Here is a 23,428-nt window from a genome sequence, read left to right as displayed (position 1 = left end):
TTTTGTATTTCCATTCGGTCTTAATAGTTGTCGCAACCGGAATTCGCGACGGGACGACGATCCAAGAAAAGAAACGGGTTTAGAAAAAGAGATTTGGAGTCGCCACCATAGTTTATTCTGGAAAACTACGGAAAAACCATAAAATGATAAGGCATGGTCTAGGAAAAACCAGATTCTGGGTTCGGGAGTCGGTTACGTGTAGGGAAGGTATTAACACCCTACAACGCCTGCCCTAAGGCAGTACCTTTAACTAAATACGCGAATATGATGTGGTTTTCAAAATGTTTAACTATGCCCTATGATAAAACTCTAAAGAGAAAAAATACATTTTTTAGTTTTTTGGGCCCGACAAGGATTGACCTTGCTCCTACGTATTCTCATTCAGAATGAGAAATCAGGGTTACGTAGTTCTTTTGAAACTGTTTGAGAAGTTTGTTTGGAAATTGTTTGAAAATTTGTTTTGAAATGATTTTGGATTTTTGGGAAGTGAACCTGACAAGGACGAACCTTGCTCCTACGTATCTCCACTCTTAATGGAGAATCAAGGATCACGTAGTTCTGGCTAGAAATTGTCTGTTGCTTTGAAATTGTTGATGTTTTTAGTTTTTGAAAATTTTATATTTTTTGATATTTTTATAAAATAAACGGAAAAGGTATTTAGCACAAGGACGATGCGTGCGATCACACGTGTGCTCAACCTTTAAAATATTTTTTGTAATTTTATTTAAGAAAGAAGAAAAGGTTTTAGCACAAGGACGACGCGAGCGGTCACACGTGTGCTTAACCTTTAAAACGTATTTTTTGTAATTTTATAAGGAAGAAGAAAAGGTTTTTAGCACAAGGACGACGCGAGCGGTCACACGTGTGCTTAAACCTTTAAACGTATTTTTTGTAATTTTATAAGAAAGAAGAAAAGGTTTTAGCACAAGGACGACGCGAGCGGTCACACGTGTGCTTAACCTTTAAAACGTATTTTTTGTAATTTTATAAGGAAGAAGAAAAGGTTTTTAGCACAAGGACGACGCGAGCGGTCACACGTGTGCTTAAACCTTTAAACGTATTTTTTTGTAATTTTATAAGAAAGAAGAAAAGGTTTTTAGCACAAGGACGACGCGAGCGGTCACACGTGTGCCTTAACCTTTAGACGTATTTTTGTAATTTTATTAAAGAAGAGGTTTCTAGCACAAGGACAACGCGAGCGGTCACGCGTGTGCTTAAACCTTTAAAACATTTTTTTTTTTGTAAATTTAGTATATATATAAATATTTTTTTTATTTTTTATGTATTATTAAATATATATTTTAAAATAAATAGATGTTTAGAATAAATAAATAAAATAACAACAAATAAGAACAACAATAAAAATAATAGAAAGAAAGAAGAAGAAAAAAAAAATCAAATAGAATAAGATAAATAAATAAAAAAAACAAATAAATAAATAAGTAATAAAAACAAAACAAAAAACAAAACAAATAGGGGTGTCCAAATGAGAAAATGGGGTGTCTAAACTATTTTTTAATTTTATTTACAGATTGGGCCTAAACCCAAACGGAAAGGGGGTGTGAAAGTGAGAAACAGGGACTGCGGGAGAAAATTATTCTTGGGCTTGGCCCAGCACTGGCCCGGGGGTGTATGGGGGTGCGCGGGTGAAAAGTGGGAGTGCGCAGGAAAGAAATTCGGTTTTATATGTTTTTGGTTTATTATAGAGAGTTGGGTCGATGAAAAGAAAAAAACAGGCCCAAGGCCTTTCCATTCTTCAGCTCAGGAAACCCTTAGGGGTTCTCCCATTCTTCTCATCACACCATTTTACCGCCACTGAGACCAAGGGTCTCTTTCTCTCTGAGCAGGAGAAGCCAAAGGCGTTCACCCCACCGTTCTCCGACCACCTGCCAACCTCCGTCCAAACGCCACCGCGGTGCGCGAGGGGAGACCACACTCGCCTTCCGCCTTGTATCCTCGTCGCCGCTGCCACCGGTGACAGTCTCCGCGCCAATACCTCTGCGAACCAGCCACCACGCCACTGCTTCTCTCTCGTTTTCTTCTCCGCTTCTTCGCGCGCGAGAGAGAAACTCTCGCCTCTCCGCGCCACGCCAACGCCACCCCCGGTGAGGCCACCCACCGCAAGCCGTGAGCCAAGGTCGCGCCAGTGATGCAGCTCGCCGCCGGGGTCGTTGCTGGTCACCGCGCCAGATTCTCTCCTCTAATCCTCTTCCTCGCGAGAGAGAGAAGTGTCGTGCTCCTTCACGTCACGTCCTTGCCGCCACGATCGAATCCAGTCGCCACCAATGCCTCCACGGTTCGACCCTTCTCGCACCTGAACCGCTGCAATCCCCAGCCTCCGTCACTGACCCGTGACTCCTTTCTCTCCCTATCTCTATTGATTCCACTGAGGCTTGCCGAGACGAGTTTTGGGGTTCTATGTATGGGTTTTCTGGTTTCTGTTGTATATGTGTTTCCTGCTCAAGGATTCAAATTCTTCGGTGTTGATTGGAGATGAAAAGGAAGCTTGAACGATGGGTTGGGTCTTTACAACAAAGTAGAACTTCATTGCCAATGGTGGCTGAAGAGAGTAGTGGTAAATTTGTTTCTTAATCTAGCATTGAATTGTGTGAGGGAATGGAAGAAACTTTGGAATCGGAAGATGAGTAAATGGTTTATTCTTTGTATTTCAGGTGTCGAACAGAGTGGAGAAGAGATGGAGAAGAGAAGATGACCATGATATATACACGGTTTGGAATATTCAAGCAACAATCACACACAAGCAGAGCATAAAGCTATTCTAACAACGATTATAAATGAGATGCAGCCAGCCTACCTCTTGGAGCTCCTTTCTCTGTACTGTTTGCTTCGTGCTTAAGATGAAACCCCTTTCCTTGCGGTTTTCTTTTTTTTGTTTTTTTTTTTTGTTTGTAAGTGAATGATGGATGTTGTAACAAAGGTGAATGGGGCTTGGTGTTGGATGTCAGGGGAGTCTAAGATTTCTGCCTTTGGCTGTGGTAATCAGAGTGGATTATGGTTGAAGGTGGAGATGAGGAAGAGTCCAACGTTGTGTAGCCAGGCTCTCCCCCTTCTTGACTCTCCAAAGCTGGATCCTCGTGAAGCTAGTTCCCCTCCCAAAGATCCTTCCCTCTATAATCAGGGGCGTATCCTTTTTTTAATTTTCTGTTTGTCTTTTTTCTCTTTTTATGTTTTAGTTGGGTCAATTGCTCAAAGCATATCAGAGATCCTTCCCCTTATGTATGTATGATTGTAACTTTGCGTATGGACATTTGGGTTGCAGACTGTGAACATCATAATGCAGGAAAGCTTAACTTATGCAGGAAAGCTTAACTTGTGCTTCTGTAGCCCGAGAATAGGAAAAAGAAAAGTCTGCCATTCCTAAAAGGACTTAGTTGACCATTATATTTTTCTCTTTTCTTTCCTTTTTTTTTCTTAGATTTTTGTTTGTTAACGTTTAACTAAAAACATTTATATAAAATAAACCTTAAACAGTAAAAAGAAACTAACATAACAAAGGATAAAACGAAATAACTCTAAATAATAAAATGTAAAATAAAATAAAATTAAAATTAAAATTAAAATTAAATAAAATGAAATAAAACAAAACAAAATTAAATAAAATTAGAATTAAGAATAATAATACAAAATAAAATAAAATGATGAAAATACATACAATAAAATAAAAAAGTACAAGACATATTACTTAGTCACCCGGACGAAATTGGGTGTTGACAGCTGCCCCTCTTTACTTAGATATTACTGAATAATATGAAAATTTATATTTTCGTATTATTGGAGTAAAAGCTAAGTAAAGAAACAAACACTAATTTCGTCCGGATTTCAAAATGGACAAGGAACAAAGGGGAATTTAATCAAAAAATGAACAGGGCTAAGAGAAATTAAGGTGTGCAAACCTCATGGAGGGCGTCATAACCCTATGCATAAAAGAAAAGCGGTGCAACAACCTTGTAGAGGGTGTAACAACTCTATGGATGAATGCTTGAGGTGTAACAACCTCGTGGAGGGTGTAACAACCCTATGGATAAATGTATGAGGTGTAACAACCTCGTGGAGGGTGTAACAACCCTATGGATAAAGTGAATGAGGTGTAACAACCTCGTGGAGGGTGTAACAACCCTATGGATAAAGTGAATGAGGTGTAACAACCTCGTGGAGGGTGTAACAACCCTATGGATAAAGGAATGAGGTGTAACAACCTCGTGGAGGGTGTAACAACCCTATGGATAAAGGAATGAGGTGTAACAACCTCGTGGAGGGTGTAACAACCCTATGGATAAAGGAATGAGGTGTAACAACCTCGTGGAGGGTGTAACAACCCTATGGATAAATGTATGAGGTGTAACAACCTCGTGGAGGGTGTAACAACCCTATGGATAAAGTGAATGAGGTGTAACAACCTCGTGGAGGGTGTAACAACCCTATGGATGAAGGAATGAGGTGTAACAACCTCGTGGAGGGTGTAACAACCCTATGGATAAATGTACGAGCGTGATCATTGGGTTCGACCATTGCCTAATAGAAGGCTGGAATACAAAAAGAACACTTGAACTTAGGGTGCCAAAGAAAACTGGGCTGTGGGGGCCAGGCGAGCTGGGCTTTATGAGCCAGTGTGGAAACTAGGCTTTGGGGCCAGTGTAGAAACTGGGCTTGGGGGCCAGTGTTGAAACTGGGCTTTGGGGGCCAGTGTAGAAACTGGGCTTGGGGGCCAGTGTTGAAACTGGGCTTTGGGGGCCAGTATGGAAACTGGGCTTTGGGGCCAGTGTAGAAACTGGGCTTGGGGGCCAGTGTTGAAACTGGGCTTTGGGGGCCAGTGTAGAAACTGGGCTTGGGGGCCAGTGTTGAAACTGGGCTTTGGGGGCCAGTGTAGAAACTGGGCTTGGGGGGCCAGTGTTGAAACTGGGCTTTGGGGGGCCAGTGTAGAAACTGGGCTTGGGGGCCAGTGTTGAAACTGGGCTTTGGGGGGCCAGTGTAGAAACTGGGCTTTGGGGCCAGTGTAGAAACTGGGCTTTGAGGGGCCAATGTGAAAATTGGGCTTGGGGCCAGACAAGCTGGGCTTTGTGGGCCAGGTAAAACTGGGCTTGGGGGCCAGTGTAGAAACTGGGCTTTGTGGGCCAGTGTGGAAACTGGGCTTTGGGGGCCAATGTGAAAATTGGGCTTGGGGCCAGGCAAGATGGGCTTTGTGGGCCAGGTAAAACTGGGCTTGGGGGCCAGTGTAGAAACTGGGCTTTGTGGGCCAGTGTGGAAACTGGGCTTTGGGGGCCAGTGTAGAAACTGGGCTTTGGGGCCAGTGTTGAAACTGGGCTTTGGGGCCAATGTTAAAATTGGGCTTTTGGGCCAGTGTGTAAACTGGGCTTGGGGGCCAGTGTGGAAACTGGGCTTGGAACCAATGTGAAAATTGAGCTTTTGGGCCAGTGTGTAAACTGGGCTTGGGGGCCAGTGTGGAAACTGGGCTTTGGAATTTTGAAATTCTTGAAACTTGTAATTTGTGAAATTTTTTGTAACTTTGACAGAAATTTGATTTTTGAAAAGACATCAAGGTGTTGAAACCTTTCATTACAAAGTATTAAAATCTTGATGCAGGATCAGGATGTCAAGACCCTATAATGAGAGAAAAACGTGATCGAAATGAAACAATATGGCTTGAAAGAGAAAATCTGAATGTTATTCTTTTTGTTTTTGTTGTTTTTTTTTAGCGTGAGTCATTTGTCTTACTTGCAATCATCAAACTGGTCATTATTTCCAATGGTTCGAAAAACGAGGAATGTCATACATCCGAGATCTAATTTTGAGATGATTACATTTTGACTTTTTCTTCCGAGACTTTAGTGTACACATGCTTGAATTTACTGGCAAGTGAGAAAATGGGAGCTGTTTAGAATAGTTTGGAAGAGAATTGGATAGCCATGTGGGCAAGTCACCTCCTACATTCCTCAAAGGAGATGCAATATGGAAATGTAAAGGGGAATGAGATACCCAAAAGTTGCCCCGGCTTGGTGTAATCAGTATGGTGATGAATCCAATAATTCAGGTGGAAAATTCAAGTAAGATCCGCAAAGCTGCCCCAGTCTTGAGATTATGGGTTGATGAATTTCAAGGAAGACGCGTGGTGAGATCCACCAAGCTGCCCCAGTTCTGTTGTTGTTTTTTTTTCATGAGGTTTTGTTTGGAAGAGGTAGTGGGCATGAAAAGGATTGGTTAAAAGGATGACCCCAATTGGTTTGATTTTCTTCTGCATGCTGCTGGCTGGTTGGCAAAGAGATCCCTTCTTCCTGAGACATTACTTTTTCTTCTTTTTTTTTTTATTCATTTTCAAAATTTGTTGTTTTGTTGTTTTTTTTTTGGACACATTGCAAGTCATTTCGTCTTATCGCAAATTTAAGCTTTATGAAAACTTGAGCAAACATTATTCAATCTGTGTGGACTTTATGAGGCTTGTAATGTGGCTAGGGCTATAAGGTATCGAAAGAAAGGGTTAAAGGCCCAAATGAATGCTTGTCGGTTATTTTTCTGAAACAAGGGCTATCACCTAGGCATCGCATCAACTTATTTGACTTTTTGAGCACTTTTGCTTTTCTTTTCTTACACTTCGTTTTTTCATTCTTTTCATTTATCACCACTTTGTGACTTTTTCTTTCCTTTTGTTTTTTTTGTTTTTTTTTGTTTACCCTTTTGAAGGATTCTCACGTTTGATCATTGAGTGCTCTTCATCTGCTTCCTGAGTTGACTCATACCGATGATAAACCTTGCTTGGGAATGATTTTGAAAAAGAGTTTATTTTTGGCTCAAACGGGGTGACAATGGATATATTTTTTTTCTTTTCAGATAAAGAAAGAAGGCCACACATCATTTTGAACTCTGATTGCTTTATTTTCAAAAGATTAATTCTACGATTAGATGACCTCAACATGAGTCATTTTTCTTTTTCCTTCTTTCTAGACCGCCCTTTCGGGTTTTCAATCTAGTGGACTTATTCTACTTTTGAAAGTTCTTTTGTTTGTCTCAATGTATTCAGGGATCACCCAACTAGCACAAGTGAGAGTAATTTTGGTCAGACCAATCTGCCCCAGTGTAAAGGTATTCGTCGATGACGGTAGTGTTATTGTTTGTTAGGAAAGATCCTTTATTTTGGAAAGGTGAAGGGTGAAGGTTTTCAAGCAACAAGCGCACAAACGTCTAAGAAAGAAACGTCAAATTTTTATTTTTTGATTAAATACTTGACCTCAGAAAAGCTTGACATTGCAATTTTCTTTTTGATTATTCATCATTTTTCCTTTTTTCTATTTTCACAAAAAACAAGAGTTTGAAGATTCACAAGAAAGACCAGTGACTCAAGATTGCCTTCATTTTTGTTTTTTTTTAATTTGTTCTTTGCGGCTTTCATTCTCTCCGCGACACCCTATTAGGACATGATTTCCAGTAAACCTTGGAGATACCTCATAACGAAAGTTCACATTAAAAGTCATGGATGAAAGTGCGATATCAATGCGCATACCTCCCCGGTAGCAAGACACTTCATTTCTTTATGGCATCTGTAGAGACATTCTCAAGCCCTGCCTTAGTGTTGGATTAACTGTCTTCAAACTTTAACCATCTTGAATCAATTAAAGTTTGTCTTTGCGCTTGAACGCCCTACACTTTTTGGTGTATTCTTTGAATGATTCACTCTTCTTCTTTACCATGCTCCACAGTTGTAACCCATCAGGTGCCACATCCATGTTATATTTGTACTACTTTAAGAAAGCAGTCACTAGATCCTTCCAGGACAAGTTGCATGAAGGTTTAAGATGAACGCACCAATTAGTGTCATGCTAGTCCAGTTCTCGGAACAAATTTCCATCATATGTATGCACAATCATTTTTCTTTCCGTACATCATGAGATGACTCTTGAACAAGTGGTCCCTCCGGGTAATTTAAACTTTGCGAGGTATCACCATATCATCTAGGACTAAGCATAACCCTGCAACATTTGCAAACTTAGAGCTTCCTCCACCCTATATGGCTATCATTATTTTTCAGCACTTCAAATTTGTGCCTGACAACCTCAACAGACATGGGGAGAAGATTTCAACTCGGGCGGCTCTGTCCTCATCGTGTTCACAATACTTGGCTTAATCATTTCCCTAAGGACCATGAAAGTGGTTGCCCCAAGCTCGTTTCCTCTTTTAGCTGCATTCTCTTCGGCCTTTTGAGTGTCAACATGCCCCGAGTCTGCCCCTCAAGGTGGAGTGTCATTTGAGGAAAGACCAATAAGGAGGGAAAGTTTGTGCCTCTGGAACTCTCTATTGTAGTCGTGGTACGCACGAATCTCTAGGGTTTTGTAAGGCATTCAAAGCCTCTAGGATTTGGCTCATTTGTCTCTTCAGTTGTTGGATATCGACTTTCATCCCTTCTTGAACTTCTCTTTGGTTCTCCAAGATTTGTTAACTGGTTTGATTCCTTTAGGGTATCTTGGATGTTTAGCTGTATTTTAGTTTTTCTTGTTTTTTTTGTTTTTTGTTTTTTTTTTTGCAAAACAAATTTAAGAAAAAAAAATAAAAAATAAAAAAAAAATAAAAAGAAAAAATAAAAGACAACGTAATTCAAATTCTCTAGTCAGAAATTATAAAGCTGTGAAAATATTGCCCCGGTATAATTTGGAAATTAACACGAAACAGAGTTAATAAGGTAGTTCATCATTCAGAAGTTCCCAAAACGTGAGACGCAGGAAGTCTTGGTCAACCATCTCAGGCTTTAGCAATCACATTCTTCATTTCTCTTATCAGTTTCTTGCAGTAATTGAGGAAAGTTTCAATCCCCTTAGGCGGGTTAAAGATTAACACTACAGACTCAAGATCAGTTAATAAATTCGGAACACCTTCAATGGCTTCATTGGCGAGGGAAGCTAGTTGTGAGAGACTTATCATCCAATTCGCCCTTGTTCAACAATATGCCCCTTCATCTGAATTACCAATTCTTGATGTCTCTTTTTTTCCTAGCTCGATGACATTTCTTCTCCAGTTTTGTCACTGTTGCTTTTATCCACTACTCGTCATTTTGAAATTGTTTTTCACAATTTGAGTCAGGGGAGATTAACTTGAATGGCAACTGGGTTGTCTTAACTCTTTCCACGATCCACTGGCTGAGGGAATCTTTCATTAACAGTCCATGATCTTGGGCCTCTCTTGAAGCGAAGAACATTGCCCCAAGCGTCCCTAACTTGATGAAGCTTTTCAGCAAAGATTCATTCCTCATAAGATCTACAATGCGGCAAGAGATGCAGGCGTTGGCATTCCTCTCACAGGATACCCAAAAGTTTTTTTTTTTTTTTGCTGACACATGGATGTAATCAATACACAACACCGGATATCCGTGAGGGAGACATCAGGATAATTTCTGCAATGGTGTATGATACGCGATCTTTGCTGCCAAGAAAACATGCCTTTTAAACTTTTCCTCCTCTAAGCCTACAAAGAGCTGTGTTCATTCATTTGCCTATTTCCCTTCTGGTTTACATCGCAGTAGCTCCTCCATAGGACACGTGGCATTCAAGGCTCCCTTACTCATCCGAGAGATGAACCATGCATGCACCACCGGTAAGCAACACAACATTTCCTGTCCTTTAGCTCATATCAACGATGAAGGGTCCCATAAACTTCAACTAGGATAACAGTGATTGGATTCTCATAACGCTCTTTATATCCCACAAATGCATTCATGGCGGCGTAGTCGATGAAATTCTTGACGTTGGAAAAAGTATGACACGATAGAGGACAAGAGCTAATACATCCATAAATGTTTTCCACTTTTCCTCTTCAGCCAAATGATGCAAGTACTGCTCCAGGTACCCCTGAGGAAGGCCCCTCACTTTACCCTTGATTGTGACCTCACTTTCCAACTGCATAGGGTGAACTTTCATTATCCTCGCTATCTGTAAGATAGGGATATACTGCCCAAGGTAGTTGTAGGGAATTTTTCCTTCAAGAGGTATATCTAAAATTTGCTCGAATTCTTCTACCATAGGCACCAATTGGAAATCCCAGAAAGTGAAACATCTCAGTGGTGATTCATAGTACTGGGTTAAAATAGTAATGGCCGTGTTTGAACTTTCACCTTTAACAGGCTCAACAGATTCCCATACTCCTTCCTGAATGCATTCTTTTGGGGTTGTCTTCATTTTCTTCAGCAGTTCTCTCAGGCCATCCATATTACCCTCCTTTACTTCAATGGCTAACATTTCCTTTAAAATGTCTGAACTTGAACCCCCCTTGACTTCAGATCTCATGTTAATTTCCATTTTATCTTAAAGGCTTAGTCACAAATTTATAATTTCTCGACTATAATCCACAAAGTGTGACAAGACCATAAAAAACACGAGCTAAAAAGAAAGAAGGCAAAAAGAAGAAAGAAGAAAAAAAAAATGTATAAAGAGATATGATTATATATTCAAGGTGCGTGATTTTTTTTAAGCAAACATGAGGGTTATGAAAATTGCACACATCTCCCTTTGTGCCCTATAGAAGGTCCAACACTTAAGATTCAAGGTTAAGTATATGCAATCTCACAAGGATGGTTCCCTGAGCCTAAAGGTCAATGGTCACTAGAGCTATGGCCCCCTTCACAGCATCTCCACAACAGTCGAGTAATCAACTAGATGTAAAAACACAAATGAAGAGAACAGACTCTAGCTGGGGTTCTCACGATAGCCAAACAGGAAGTATGTCCCAAATGGCACCGCTACACAACCCCTCTATTTCTAAGTTACACTCAGACCCGGGTATAGGGCCCCACTCATGATATGCATAATGTGCGTGTGTGAAGGGAGAATGCAATGCATACCCAAACCCCCACCTGCAAAACAACCAGAAAATTCTCCCAGACAGATATAAGCATGTTATCTATTCTAGAATTCAATATCCCACAATTATTTCAAACCTAAAGAAACAAGCAGAAGAACTCACATGCAATTATTCCAAAATATCAAACATAGATAAAAAAGAAAGGAAGAAAAACATAAAGCAAAACCACATCGAATTCGCGCATCTAATTAAATGGCTTGACTCTCTAACTTCCCCAGTGGAGTCGCCATCTGTCGCAACCGGAATTCGCGACGGGACGACGATCCAAGAAAAGAAACGGGTTTAGAAAAAGAGATTTGGAGTCGCCACCATAGTTTATTCTGGAAAACTACGGAAAAACCATAAAATGATAAGGCATGGTCTAGGAAAAACCAGATTCTGGGTTCGGGAGTCGGTTACGTGTAGGGAAGGTATTAACACCCTACAACGCCTGCCCTAAGGCAGTACCTTTAACTAAATACGCGAATATGATGTGGTTTTCAAAATGTTTAACTATGCCCTATGATAAAACTCTAAAGAGAAAAAATACATTTTTTAGTTTTTTGGGCCCGACAAGGATTGACCTTGCTCCTACGTATTCTCATTCAGAATGAGAAATCAGGGTTACGTAGTTCTTTTGAAACTGTTTGAGAAGTTTGTTTGGAAATTGTTTGAAAATTTGTTTTGAAATGATTTTGGATTTTTGGGAAGTGAACCTGACAAGGACGAACCTTGCTCCTACGTATCTCCACTCTTAATGGAGAATCAAGGATCACGTAGTTCTGGCTAGAAATTGTCTGTTGCTTTGAAATTGTTGATGTTTTTAGTTTTTGAAAATTTTATATTTTTTGATATTTTTATAAAATAAACGGAAAAGGTATTTAGCACAAGGACGATGCGTGCGATCACACGTGTGCTCAACCTTTAAAATATTTTTTGTAATTTTATTTAAGAAAGAAGAAAAGGTTTTAGCACAAGGACGACGCGAGCGGTCACACGTGTGCTTAACCTTTAAAACGTATTTTTTGTAATTTTATAAGGAAGAAGAAAAGGTTTTTAGCACAAGGACGACGCGAGCGGTCACACGTGTGCTTAAACCTTTAAACGTATTTTTTGTAATTTTATAAGAAAGAAGAAAAGGTTTTAGCACAAGGACGACGCGAGCGGTCACACGTGTGCTTAACCTTTAAAACGTATTTTTTGTAATTTTATAAGGAAGAAGAAAAGGTTTTTAGCACAAGGACGACGCGAGCGGTCACACGTGTGCTTAAACCTTTAAACGTATTTTTTTGTAATTTTATAAGAAAGAAGAAAAGGTTTTTAGCACAAGGACGACGCGAGCGGTCACACGTGTGCCTTAACCTTTAGACGTATTTTTGTAATTTTATTAAAGAAGAGGTTTCTAGCACAAGGACAACGCGAGCGGTCACGCGTGTGCTTAAACCTTTAAAACATTTTTTTTTTGTAAATTTAGTATATATATAAATATTTTTTTTATTTTTTATGTATTATTAAATATATATTTTAAAATAAATAGATGTTTAGAATAAATAAATAAAATAACAACAAATAAGAACAACAATAAAAATAATAGAAAGAAAGAAGAAGAAAAAAAAAATCAAATAGAATAAGATAAATAAATAAAAAAAACAAATAAATAAATAAGTAATAAAAACAAAACAAAAAACAAAACAAATAGGGGTGTCCAAATGAGAAAATGGGGTGTCTAAACTATTTTTTAATTTTATTTACAGATTGGGCCTAAACCCAAACGGAAAGGGGGTGTGAAAGTGAGAAACAGGGACTGCGGGAGAAAATTATTCTTGGGCTTGGCCCAGCACTGGCCCGGGGGTGTATGGGGGTGCGCGGGTGAAAAGTGGGAGTGCGCAGGAAAGAAATTCGGTTTTATATGTTTTTGGTTTATTATAGAGAGTTGGGTCGATGAAAAGAAAAAAACAGGCCCAAGGCCTTTCCATTCTTCAGCTCAGGAAACCCTTAGGGGTTCTCCCATTCTTCTCATCACACCATTTTACCGCCACTGAGACCAAGGGTCTCTTTCTCTCTGAGCAGGAGAAGCCAAAGGCGTTCACCCCACCGTTCTCCGACCACCTGCCAACCTCCGTCCAAACGCCACCGCGGTGCGCGAGGGGAGACCACACTCGCCTTCCGCCTTGTATCCTCGTCGCCGCTGCCACCGGTGACAGTCTCCGCGCCAATACCTCTGCGAACCAGCCACCACGCCACTGCTTCTCTCTCGTTTTCTTCTCCGCTTCTTCGCGCGCGAGAGAGAAACTCTCGCCTCTCCGCGCCACGCCAACGCCACCCCCGGTGAGGCCACCCACCGCAAGCCGTGAGCCAAGGTCGCGCCAGTGATGCAGCTCGCCGCCGGGGTCGTTGCTGGTCACCGCGCCAGATTCTCTCCTCTAATCCTCTTCCTCGCGAGAGAGAGAAGTGTCGTGCTCCTTCACGTCACGTCCTTGCCGCCACGATCGAATCCAGTCGCCACCAATGCCTCCACGGTTCGACCCTTCTCGCACCTGAACCGCTGCAATCCCCAGCCTCCGTCACTGACCCGTGACTCCTTTCTCTCCCTATCTCTATTGATTCCACTGAGGCTTGCCGAGACGAGTTTTGGGGTTCTATGTATGGGTTTTCTGGTTTCTGTTGTATATGTGTTTCCTGCTCAAGGATTCAAATTCTTCGGTGTTGATTGGAGATGAAAAGGAAGCTTGAACGATGGGTTGGGTCTTTACAACAAAGTAGAACTTCATTGCCAATGGTGGCTGAAGAGAGTAGTGGTAAATTTGTTTCTTAATCTAGCATTGAATTGTGTGAGGGAATGGAAGAAACTTTGGAATCGGAAGATGAGTAAATGGTTTATTCTTTGTATTTCAGGTGTCGAACAGAGTGGAGAAGAGATGGAGAAGAGAAGATGACCATGATATATACACGGTTTGGAATATTCAAGCAACAATCACACACAAGCAGAGCATAAAGCTATTCTAACAACGATTATAAATGAGATGCAGCCAGCCTACCTCTTGGAGCTCCTTTCTCTGTACTGTTTGCTTCGTGCTTAAGATGAAACCCCTTTCCTTGCGGTTTTCTTTTTTTTGTTTTTTTTTTTGTTTGTAAGTGAATGATGGATGTTGTAACAAAGGTGAATGGGGCTTGGTGTTGGATGTCAGGGGAGTCTAAGATTTCTGCCTTTGGCTGTGGTAATCAGAGTGGATTATGGTTGAAGGTGGAGATGAGGAAGAGTCCAACGTTGTGTAGCCAGGCTCTCCCCCTTCTTGACTCTCCAAAGCTGGATCCTCGTGAAGCTAGTTCCCCTCCCAAAGATCCTTCCCTCTATCATCAGGGGCGTATCCTTTTTTTAATTTTCTGTTTGTCTTTTTTCTCTTTTTATGTTTTAGTTGGGTCAATTGCTCAAAGCATATCAGAGATCCTTCCCCTTATGTATGTATGATTGTAACTTTGCGTATGGACATTTGGGTTGCAGACTGTGAACATCATAATGCAGGAAAGCTTAACTTATGCAGGAAAGCTTAACTTGTGCTTCTGTAGCCCGAGAATAGGGAAAAGAAAAGTCTGTCATTCCTAAAAGGACTTAGTTGACCATTATATTTTTCTCTTTTCTTTCCTTTTTTTTTCTTAGATTTTTGTTTGTTAACGTTTAACTAAAAACATTTATATAAAATAAACCTTAAACAGTAAAAAGAAACTAACATAACAAAGGATAAAACGAAATAACTCTAAATAATAAAATGTAAAATAAAATAAAAATAAAAATAAAATTAAAATTAAATAAAATGAAATAAAACAAAACAAAATTAAATAAAATTAGAATTAAGAATAATAATACAAAATAAAATAAAATGATGAAAATACATACAATAAAATAAAAAAGTACAAGACATATTACTTAGTCACCCGGACGAAATTGGGTGTTGACAATAGTGTTTGGTGTTGTATTCGTGTTCCGTTTGTGTAGGACTCAGGGTTATATTAACGTTTGATTTTTAGTAGTATCCGGTTTAGTTATAACGTTCGCTTTGTACTAGTATACGGTTTGCCTATAAAGTCCGTTCTCTCACTAGTGTTTGGTCTCGCGTTATCGTTTAGTATTGTATCGATGTTCGATATTAACGGTGATAATTTTCCTATGGGCCTTACCTGTTAATGATCGTTTGGTCACGTCTTAGAGTTTGATTTTATCTAAATATTCGGTCTAAGTTCTTAGTTTTCGGTTTAAGTTTTATGTGTTCGATCTAAACTAATAGTGTTCGGTTGTTCTAGCTTTGGACTCTTTAATTGTTTTAGGATAGTATTCGAGTATTGCTTGTAAAAGGAGTGTTCGGTCATGATTGTGTATTCTGAGTGTTTTCCCGTTCGGTCATATTCCTTGGTTATGTTGAGTTTTTCGATCTGTCGTACTCAAAGGTTGTGTGTTGTCTGTTTGGTTCTGTTCTATGAAATGATATTCGGTCTTTACTATGATTTCATTGTTTGGTTCGGTTTAATTATTAGAGTGCTTTGATATATCTTGTATGAGTTATTGTATTAGAATTCAAATAAAGTATGATGTTTAAAATGGTGTGAAAAGAGAATTCCAAGGAGGAATGTCTCAGTGATTGGATAAGCAAGAGTGTTGGTATAGTATGAATATGGATAGCGAAATCTACGGCGTTCATCCTGACATTCTGATGATTACCAAGTCTCAAGTAGAGATGGGTAAGTCATGTCGTGAGAATAGCAGGAGGCCCTAGCCGAGGAGGGGGTCCTACGGTGAGTAATAACGGGTTAACCTCGTGTGACAGCTTATGGGTTTCCAGTTACTACATCCACGAGTGCACGAACAACCAAAGCTACATATTCATACTAGTCCGGACGGTCGGTTAAAGTGGTCTATCAATATGTGTTATATATTTTTCTACTTGTGTTTAATTATTTTACCTGTTTGGTGTGTTTTGAATTGTATGTTAAAATGATTTTTATTATTACCTTAGCTTACCCTTACTTTCTGTGTTGTTATGTTGTCGTTCAGTATTTTCTTCTTTGCAATGATCATCTGGTGGATGTGAGCAGATGATTGTGATGTTTCGGTGGAGCAGGCGTTGGATGGAGAGGACCCAGCAGCATAGATTAGGATTAATCGGTCATGAGAAGATTTGATTTTGGACCGTTCGTTTGTGTTAATAGTTTTTGGTTGTTAGGCGTTTTCTGTAAAGTTTTAATTTTATGGTTATTTTGGATAATTGTACCGTTAATACTTTAATTAATTAGTAGCTGATTGATCTATTGTATCATCTTATGTGATAACTCTATTATCACTACAAAAATGATTGATTTTAGAGGGGTTTTGCCGACGGTTTTGGAAACCCCAATAATTTCCAACGGTTTATCTGTAAAACCGTAGGTAACTATTTTTTATTATTTTTTAAACTTTTTTTATTTTTAGAATACTTACCCAACCCATATTATTCCCTCCCTGCGCCTTCAGTCGTTTATTCATCTCATCTCTAATTCTCTGAAATCTAAACCCTAATCTTCCTCCCGCTTTCATCAAATTTTCTCTCAAACCCTTTCCCGCACCACAATCTTCTCCTCTTAGGCTTTGTGTTCATCTTCTTCTGTTTGGCTTCGTGTTCGTGTGGTTGAGCGTCGAGGTGGAGGGGTCGAGGCGTCGAGGCATTTGTGGGTTGAGCGAGGTCGAGGTGCTCTGGCGCGCTCCCGCACTGACCGATCATAGGTCGAGGTCGAGGTAAGACTGTGTTCGATCTTGGTTGTCTGGTTTTGGCTCTCTCGTTCTTTGTTCGATCTAGTGATGTTCGATCTTTGTGTTATAACTCAAAACATTTCGTCTCTGGTTTTGGCTTTCTAGTTTTTGATGTTTGTATTATAACTCAAAACATTTTGTATGTGGTTTTGGCTTTCTAGTTTTGGCACTTACATAAAAGTTAATGAAACTTGTTGAATGTAATAGGAATCTGCTGGGGCGATTTTTATCATTACAGTACAAAACATTTCGTCTCCAAACCCTCAAACTCAAATCCTCCCTGGTATGTTCATCTTATCCCTGGTTTAAATTCATATCTAGTTTAGTATCTTTGAGATTCGTGATTTTGTATTCTAAGTTATAAAATGGTAAAATTAAATTTAAGTTTCTTATCTTTAATCAAATTAATTTAAGTTAGTCTCTTGGTCATCCGAATAAGTTTAATCCATGAATGTATGGAAGATGAGTTGATTGAGTTTTTGCTTGAACATTTTCTGTCTGCTAATTTAGTACACTAATTTGTTTTTATGTATTTTGGTATGGACACCTGTCTTCCACTTTCTGAATTTCAAATGCCCTCTCATTGACACCTGGCTTCCACTCACTCTTTTAAAAGTTCTGACAATTTCGGACACCTGGTTTCCACTATATTAGGGAATTTAATGGTTCTGACATAATGCAAAAATTAACAATGCATGGAATGATATGCATGATTATACTATGTAATATAGAAAAAAGAAATCTAAAAATTCAAACTTTTTTGAACTTTCATCATAAAATTGATTATATAAAAAGTAATTATTTTTTTAATTCAAGTGGTTGAAGTTCCATTAACCAAAATTTCTACAATTTTTTGTAAATGTTTATTTAACTTATTTTCCATCTTATATATTCTATTTGTAAATTCATGAATTCTCAAAATCTTTTTTCATCTATTATTCAAAACGTGGTTATCGCATCTTATTTTTTTCATCTCGTGTGTTCTTCTCATTGTGTTCTTATTGAAGTTGAATTATTGAACTACATGTGACTCAAATAGTGATTTATTACTTATTTTACAGAAAAATATTTTGTTTCTATAGGACCTTGATCTCATCCCATTAATGACTTAAAGAAATTATTTTTCTTCTATCTCTTGCTTCACAATTTAAAGATTGTCATAGTTTAATTGTATTGACTTAACAACGAAAATAACCAACCAATAAAAGTGGTTTGAGCAAATCAAGAAAGTTTATGAGTCATATTGGAAGAAAATTGACATATTCGACCTTATCAAAGTCAATAAATTCGATACATCATCTTCCAAGATGTTCATGTTATTAATTGTTGTGTGTGCATTATATCGAGATAACAATGCTTTTATATTATCTTATGAATTTTTAACCCAAAATGTGATTTCTACCAATAACTTTAAAGCCTATTAAAAAACATTACTATTAAACTTACTATCATTACAAACAAAACCTATAATTTGTTGTTAACAAGACAAAACACGTAACTATTTTGTTGTATTGACTATCCACTAAAGTTTTATATTTTAGGGTCAATTCCAACTTCTTCAATTCTCTTTATTTTGGCTTTTTTCATTTCATAGTTATGTTCATATTTATCTTACTAAACTTTTAATTGTTGTTTATTTTACGTTTCACGAGGTTTCAAATGTACTTTATCTATTAAAGTTTGCCAATAACTTGTGCACCCCACATGATTTATCCAACTTTGGTTATGCTTTTTAATCTTTTGAGTTTGTTAGGATGTATCAATTGTTTTATGGCAAAAGTAAAGTGAGTTAAGTCAAAATAAATTCATGACACTTTGACTCGTACGCTCTTAATAAATAAAAAGTTGTTTGTTTGTTAATAATTATAGGGTTAAATATGTTTTTGGTTGTCACTCTATCATGCGTTTTTGGTTTTAGTTTCTCTTCTAAACTTTGTTTTATTTTCATCTCTCTTCTTAATGAAACTATCAGATTTAGTCCTCGAATACCAATGACGTTAATTTTTGTATGACTTGGCTAACGGTATGCCACATGTGATGACATGTGTACACTTTTTAAATGTTTTTCTGAAATTGAAAGTTATCTTGAAGCTCAAATTAGGGTTCTTAAGGGTTATTTACTTCAATCAAAATCTATCATGCATTTTTGGGTTTAGTCTCTCTTCCAAACTTTGTTTTATTTTCATCTCTCTCCTTGATGAAACTATCAGATTTAGTCCTCGAATACTAATGACGTTAATTTTTGTATGAGTTGGCTAACAGTATGCCACGTGTGATGACATGTGTACACCTTTTAGATGTTTTTTTGAAATTGAAAGTTATCTTGAAGCTCATATTAGGGTTATTTACTTCAATCAAAATTAAGTGGATGAGAGTGAAGAAAAAAGAATGACAAATGATGATGATAGGTTTGAGATGGAGAATGAGAGAGTGGTACGCGATCGTATAAATATTAATCCTACATTGGATAGGTGGAGTAGAATTAAAAAAGAAGAAGAAGAAAACGATGAGGAGAAGATGCAATGTTGGTGAATGGTCATTTATCATTAATGAAGAAGTTGGAGACCATGACATAAATGAAGGTTACAATGTTGATGATTTGTCTTCAAATGTAGATAATGATGACGATGTGAGTTTGAATAGGGAAAGTCTCCAAAGTATAGAGCGGAGGAGATGAACAAGACCTTCAAAATTAAATTGGGGATGAAGTTTTGTCATTGAAAGATTTTAAAAAGGCGTTAATGAAAATAACATTATAAATGGTAAAAAAGTTCAATTTGTAAAGAATGACCAGAATAGAGTTAAGGTTGTGTGTAAAAAGAAATGTGGTTTTTAATTATGGCTATCAAGGTAGGAGGCAACCATACGTTTATGGTGAAGACTTTGGTCAGGCGTCACAGATGTGGAAGGGTTTTGGGGAATAAAAGTGCAAGTGTACAGTTGATTGCACAAGTATTAGTGGATAAATTTGTAAATGTGGGTAACATGACAATCAACCAAATCATTTAAGAAATTAAGAAGTCATACAATGTTGGAATAACTCCTTGGAAAGTTGGAAAAGCAAAGTAATTTACAATGGATTCTTTAGTGGGAGAGGGAGAACAATAATATTGTCGTTTATAAGATTATGTTGTTGAACTGTTAAAAGTTAAGGTTGGAACCTTCAAGATTAAGGTCAATTAATCCCAACCCACTTTGCCACCAAGGTTTGAGTCATTTTACATGTGTTTAGATGGTTGTAAAAAGGGTTGGACCCACATGTTTGTGACATTATCGAATCAATGCTCCTTCGCGTGCAACCAAATCCTCTATTGTTAGATTTCATTTCACTACAACAATGATTTCAAAAGTAAATTACGTACATGGTCAAACCCTATATCGCCAATCCTTCCTTTTATTACCACAAAAACAAAAAATCACCTTACTTACATATCTTCTAGAAGAAGACCAACACCAACTTGAACCTTTTTCTCTTTGGGTTTTTTTCCAAAGTTAAATGTTGAATTCGTGTTTCACGAACTGCACACCAACCATACATCTAATCACACAGCTTAGGTGATATGTTTCGGTTAAAGTAAAGAACCTAAGGAACCTAAAAAACCCTAATTTAAGCTTCAGTTAAAATAAGCTGACTTCCAATCTCAGAAAAATATCCAAAAATTTTAGACATGTCATCACATGTGACACACAATTAGTTAGGTCATACCATGCTCTCAAGGTATACTTATATTTAGGTAATGATGGAAAGAGAAAGAAATGAGGGGGATTGATATTGTTGTGATTAAGAATAAGTGAGTACATATGGGTGGGAAGTTTATAAAACTTACTTGATTGGGATGAAAAAAAATAAAAATCTAAATTTTGATTGCATTACATAGCCAATCACTAAAATATCCTATCTTAAGAATTAACTTTCATAAAATAATTAATAAAATAACTCAAATTAATTTAGAGTTGATATAGAGTAAATCCTTCCTTCCCCATTTATGATTGAGAATAACATATATAATATCTAGTTTTTAATAATATACCTATTTTTTAACAATAAAAACATTACAAGTTCAGATTATTTAATAGAAGAAAAACTCGTTAAAAAATATAATTAAAATTAGACACTTGACTTTAATCTGTTCTTTTTTAACTCACCTTTTCCAATATTATGAGACATGAAATAAATATCACATTGTTGACCACATGTTAATAGCTAACAAATGTGGCATGTTCTAGTGATAACAAGAGATTTGGTTTGAGTTTTAAGATTACAGTCTATAATATTACCTTTTGTTTGCCATGAAAAAACTAGAGAATGTCTTATTATTCATCTTGATTGAGTGTAAAGGTGAATTTCTGTTATTATTTTTTACTGTAATTAACTTTTACTTGAGAAGAGATTATTTATTTCTCACGGTGCAAACCTTCCAACAACATCAAATGGTTTTGTATTGTAAGTTTGTTATGTTGTTAGTGTAATTTTGTGTTGGTTTAAGTAATTATTGTGTTTTTTTTGAAATTTAGAGGTTTAGAAAAGGAGGTAATAAGTTAATGCACACAAAGAATAAGAGAAGATTGTCATAAGGAAGAAAACATTCATTAGAAAATCTAAATTAATTTTTTTCTTTACTTTAATTTGATTGATTGTTAACTCATCTCATCCAATACACGAAACAAAAGAAAATATCATATTTTTTCTGGTACTGTGTTAAGACTTAACAAACGTGGCATGTCTTGACAAGAGATTTGAGTTAAATTTTAAGATTGTAAACTATGTTCTTGTCTTTTGTTCAACGTGTACAAGGTAAAATTTTTTTATTATTCAATTAAATTGGACATCAAGGAGAATGCCTATTATTGTTTTAATTATAATGAATCTTGACTTAAGAAGGAATTATTTTTTTATGTGAATCTTTTAATGATATTAAATACTTATTTATAAGTTTGTTCCATTGTTAGTTAAATTTATGTTGATTTAAGTAGTTAAAATATTTTTGTAAAGTTTAAAAGTTTAAAAAACATAAAATGGAACATTCTTACAAGAAAGTTAAGTAAAAAATAAAGATGGTCACCTAAAAGAAAATTATTGTCTATGTTGAGTTAAAATATTTTTGCTATTTGCTTCAAAATAAAAATATCATTTTGTTATTTTTATAAATTTCAAATTTTGTCTTGAGACAAATTAGATTAAGTCAAATCACATATCACTCGTTGTTCCTGAACTTCTGAAAAAACTTTAAACTTTTTAATTAAAGTTCCACAACTGTGTCTTTAATTTTAATAATTAAGTGCATGCAATTAGTGTAACTGTCATAAATTTATGCTAATTAGTATTTTCAAATCACTTGTCAAGAGTTCCCACAATACATTTCAAATGAAAGGGAACACCAAACACAATTTTCTAAATAATTTTAAAATAAACTATAACTAATAACTTACAAATTATAATAACGAAATTAAAGTTTGTTTATTAAAATAAGTAAATAATACATTCCAAGTAATTTCTGACATAAAGAACAAGATGCCGGGAACTTTGCCTCAAATTTTTTGATAGGAAAAGAAAAAGCCCCATTGGTTACCTTCCGTGCCACGGATCGCGATCCCAGTGCTCCTACTTTAAAGCACTTACAACCGTTGATTTCTCTTCCCATCAACGGATGCGCGTTTCCCTTTTCACGTTTCAGAAAAGGCTTTCACAATTCCCGCGCCATTCTCTCTCTCTCCCGTGTATAAATATTATCCCAAATCTCATTTTCATACTCATCCACTGCAATTTCCTTCACATTCTCCAGAGGTTAAAATTCCCAATTTCCTAAACTTTCTCAGTCGAATCTCTCTTCGACATGGCTCGTACGAAGCAGACAGCTCGCAAGTCCACCGGTGGTAAGGCACCACGTAAGCAGCTGGCGACGAAGGCTGCCCGTAAGTCTGCTCCGGCCACCGGTGGTGTGAAGAAGCCTCACAGGTTCCGTCCGGGGACGGTGGCGCTGAGGGAAATTAGAAAGTACCAGAAGAGCACCGAGCTCCTCATCCGAAAGCTTCCTTTTCAGAGGCTTGTGAGGGAAATTGCACAGGACTTCAAGACTGACTTGAGGTTTCAGAGTAGCGCTGTTTCCGCGCTTCAAGAAGCCGCTGAAGCCTATCTTGTGGGGTTGTTCGAGGACACCAACCTCTGCGCTATTCATGCCAAGAGGGTTACCATTATGCCTAAAGATATTCAACTCGCTCGTAGAATTAGAGGCGAGAGGGCTTAAAGAGACTGTTGAAATGTTTAGTGGGTATGGTTAGGGTTCTGCCTTTGAATGCTATGGTTGGGATTTGGCTTGGTTGTAAGAATGGTGTAATTGTTTCCGTCGAATATGAAATGTGAATCTATTTTCTTTTGAATGCTACATGTTTTCGTATCTTTCTTGATAATTACTCTTGTTCTTTATTCTTAATTGGACATGTTTTTGAAACCAAGCACTGATTTTGAAACCATTGGACTGTAAATTGTTCCAAGATAGTGAAATATTAGTCAATTGCTTTTGAAGTTAATGTTGTATGTTTCAGGATTTGTTCTGCCCAGCATTGTTTTCTTACTCAGTCTAAAGTTTAACTCTAGTGGTAGTGGTTTATGTAAAAAAATGAGGATTTTCTGAGTATTGGTGAAGATTGGAAGGGATAATTGAAGTTAAATTTGGGATGTATTAATGATTTATTTCTGTGGGTTTTTTGAGAATTGAGTCATTTCAAAACCCTATCTCTTGGTTTCTTGATTTGCTTCTTTCACCTTTAAAACAGTTACATTTGTTATTTTAAAAATATGAATCTGTGTTCCTG

General features: G+C 37.4%; 1 protein-coding gene across 1 annotated transcript; it reads left to right on the top strand.

The window, feature by feature from the left end:
* The first annotated feature begins 22,354 nt into the window (after positions 1–22,354).
* LOC124820961 (histone H3.2) lies at positions 22,355–22,998 on the top strand. The gene has a single exon (XM_047292752.2). The coding sequence runs from the start codon at positions 22,450–22,452 to the stop codon at positions 22,858–22,860; it is 411 nt and encodes a 136-aa protein (XP_047148708.1). The 5' UTR covers positions 22,355–22,449; the 3' UTR covers positions 22,861–22,998.
* Positions 22,999–23,428: the final 430 nt, after the last annotated feature.

Source organism: Vigna umbellata, chromosome 4 (genome assembly GCF_029865625.1).
Source record: "Vigna umbellata cultivar VRB3 chromosome 4, Vumbellata_1.0, whole genome shotgun sequence".
NCBI classification, from domain to species: Eukaryota; Viridiplantae; Streptophyta; class Magnoliopsida; order Fabales; family Fabaceae; genus Vigna; species Vigna umbellata.
This window is presented reverse-complemented; position numbering and strand designations above follow the sequence as displayed.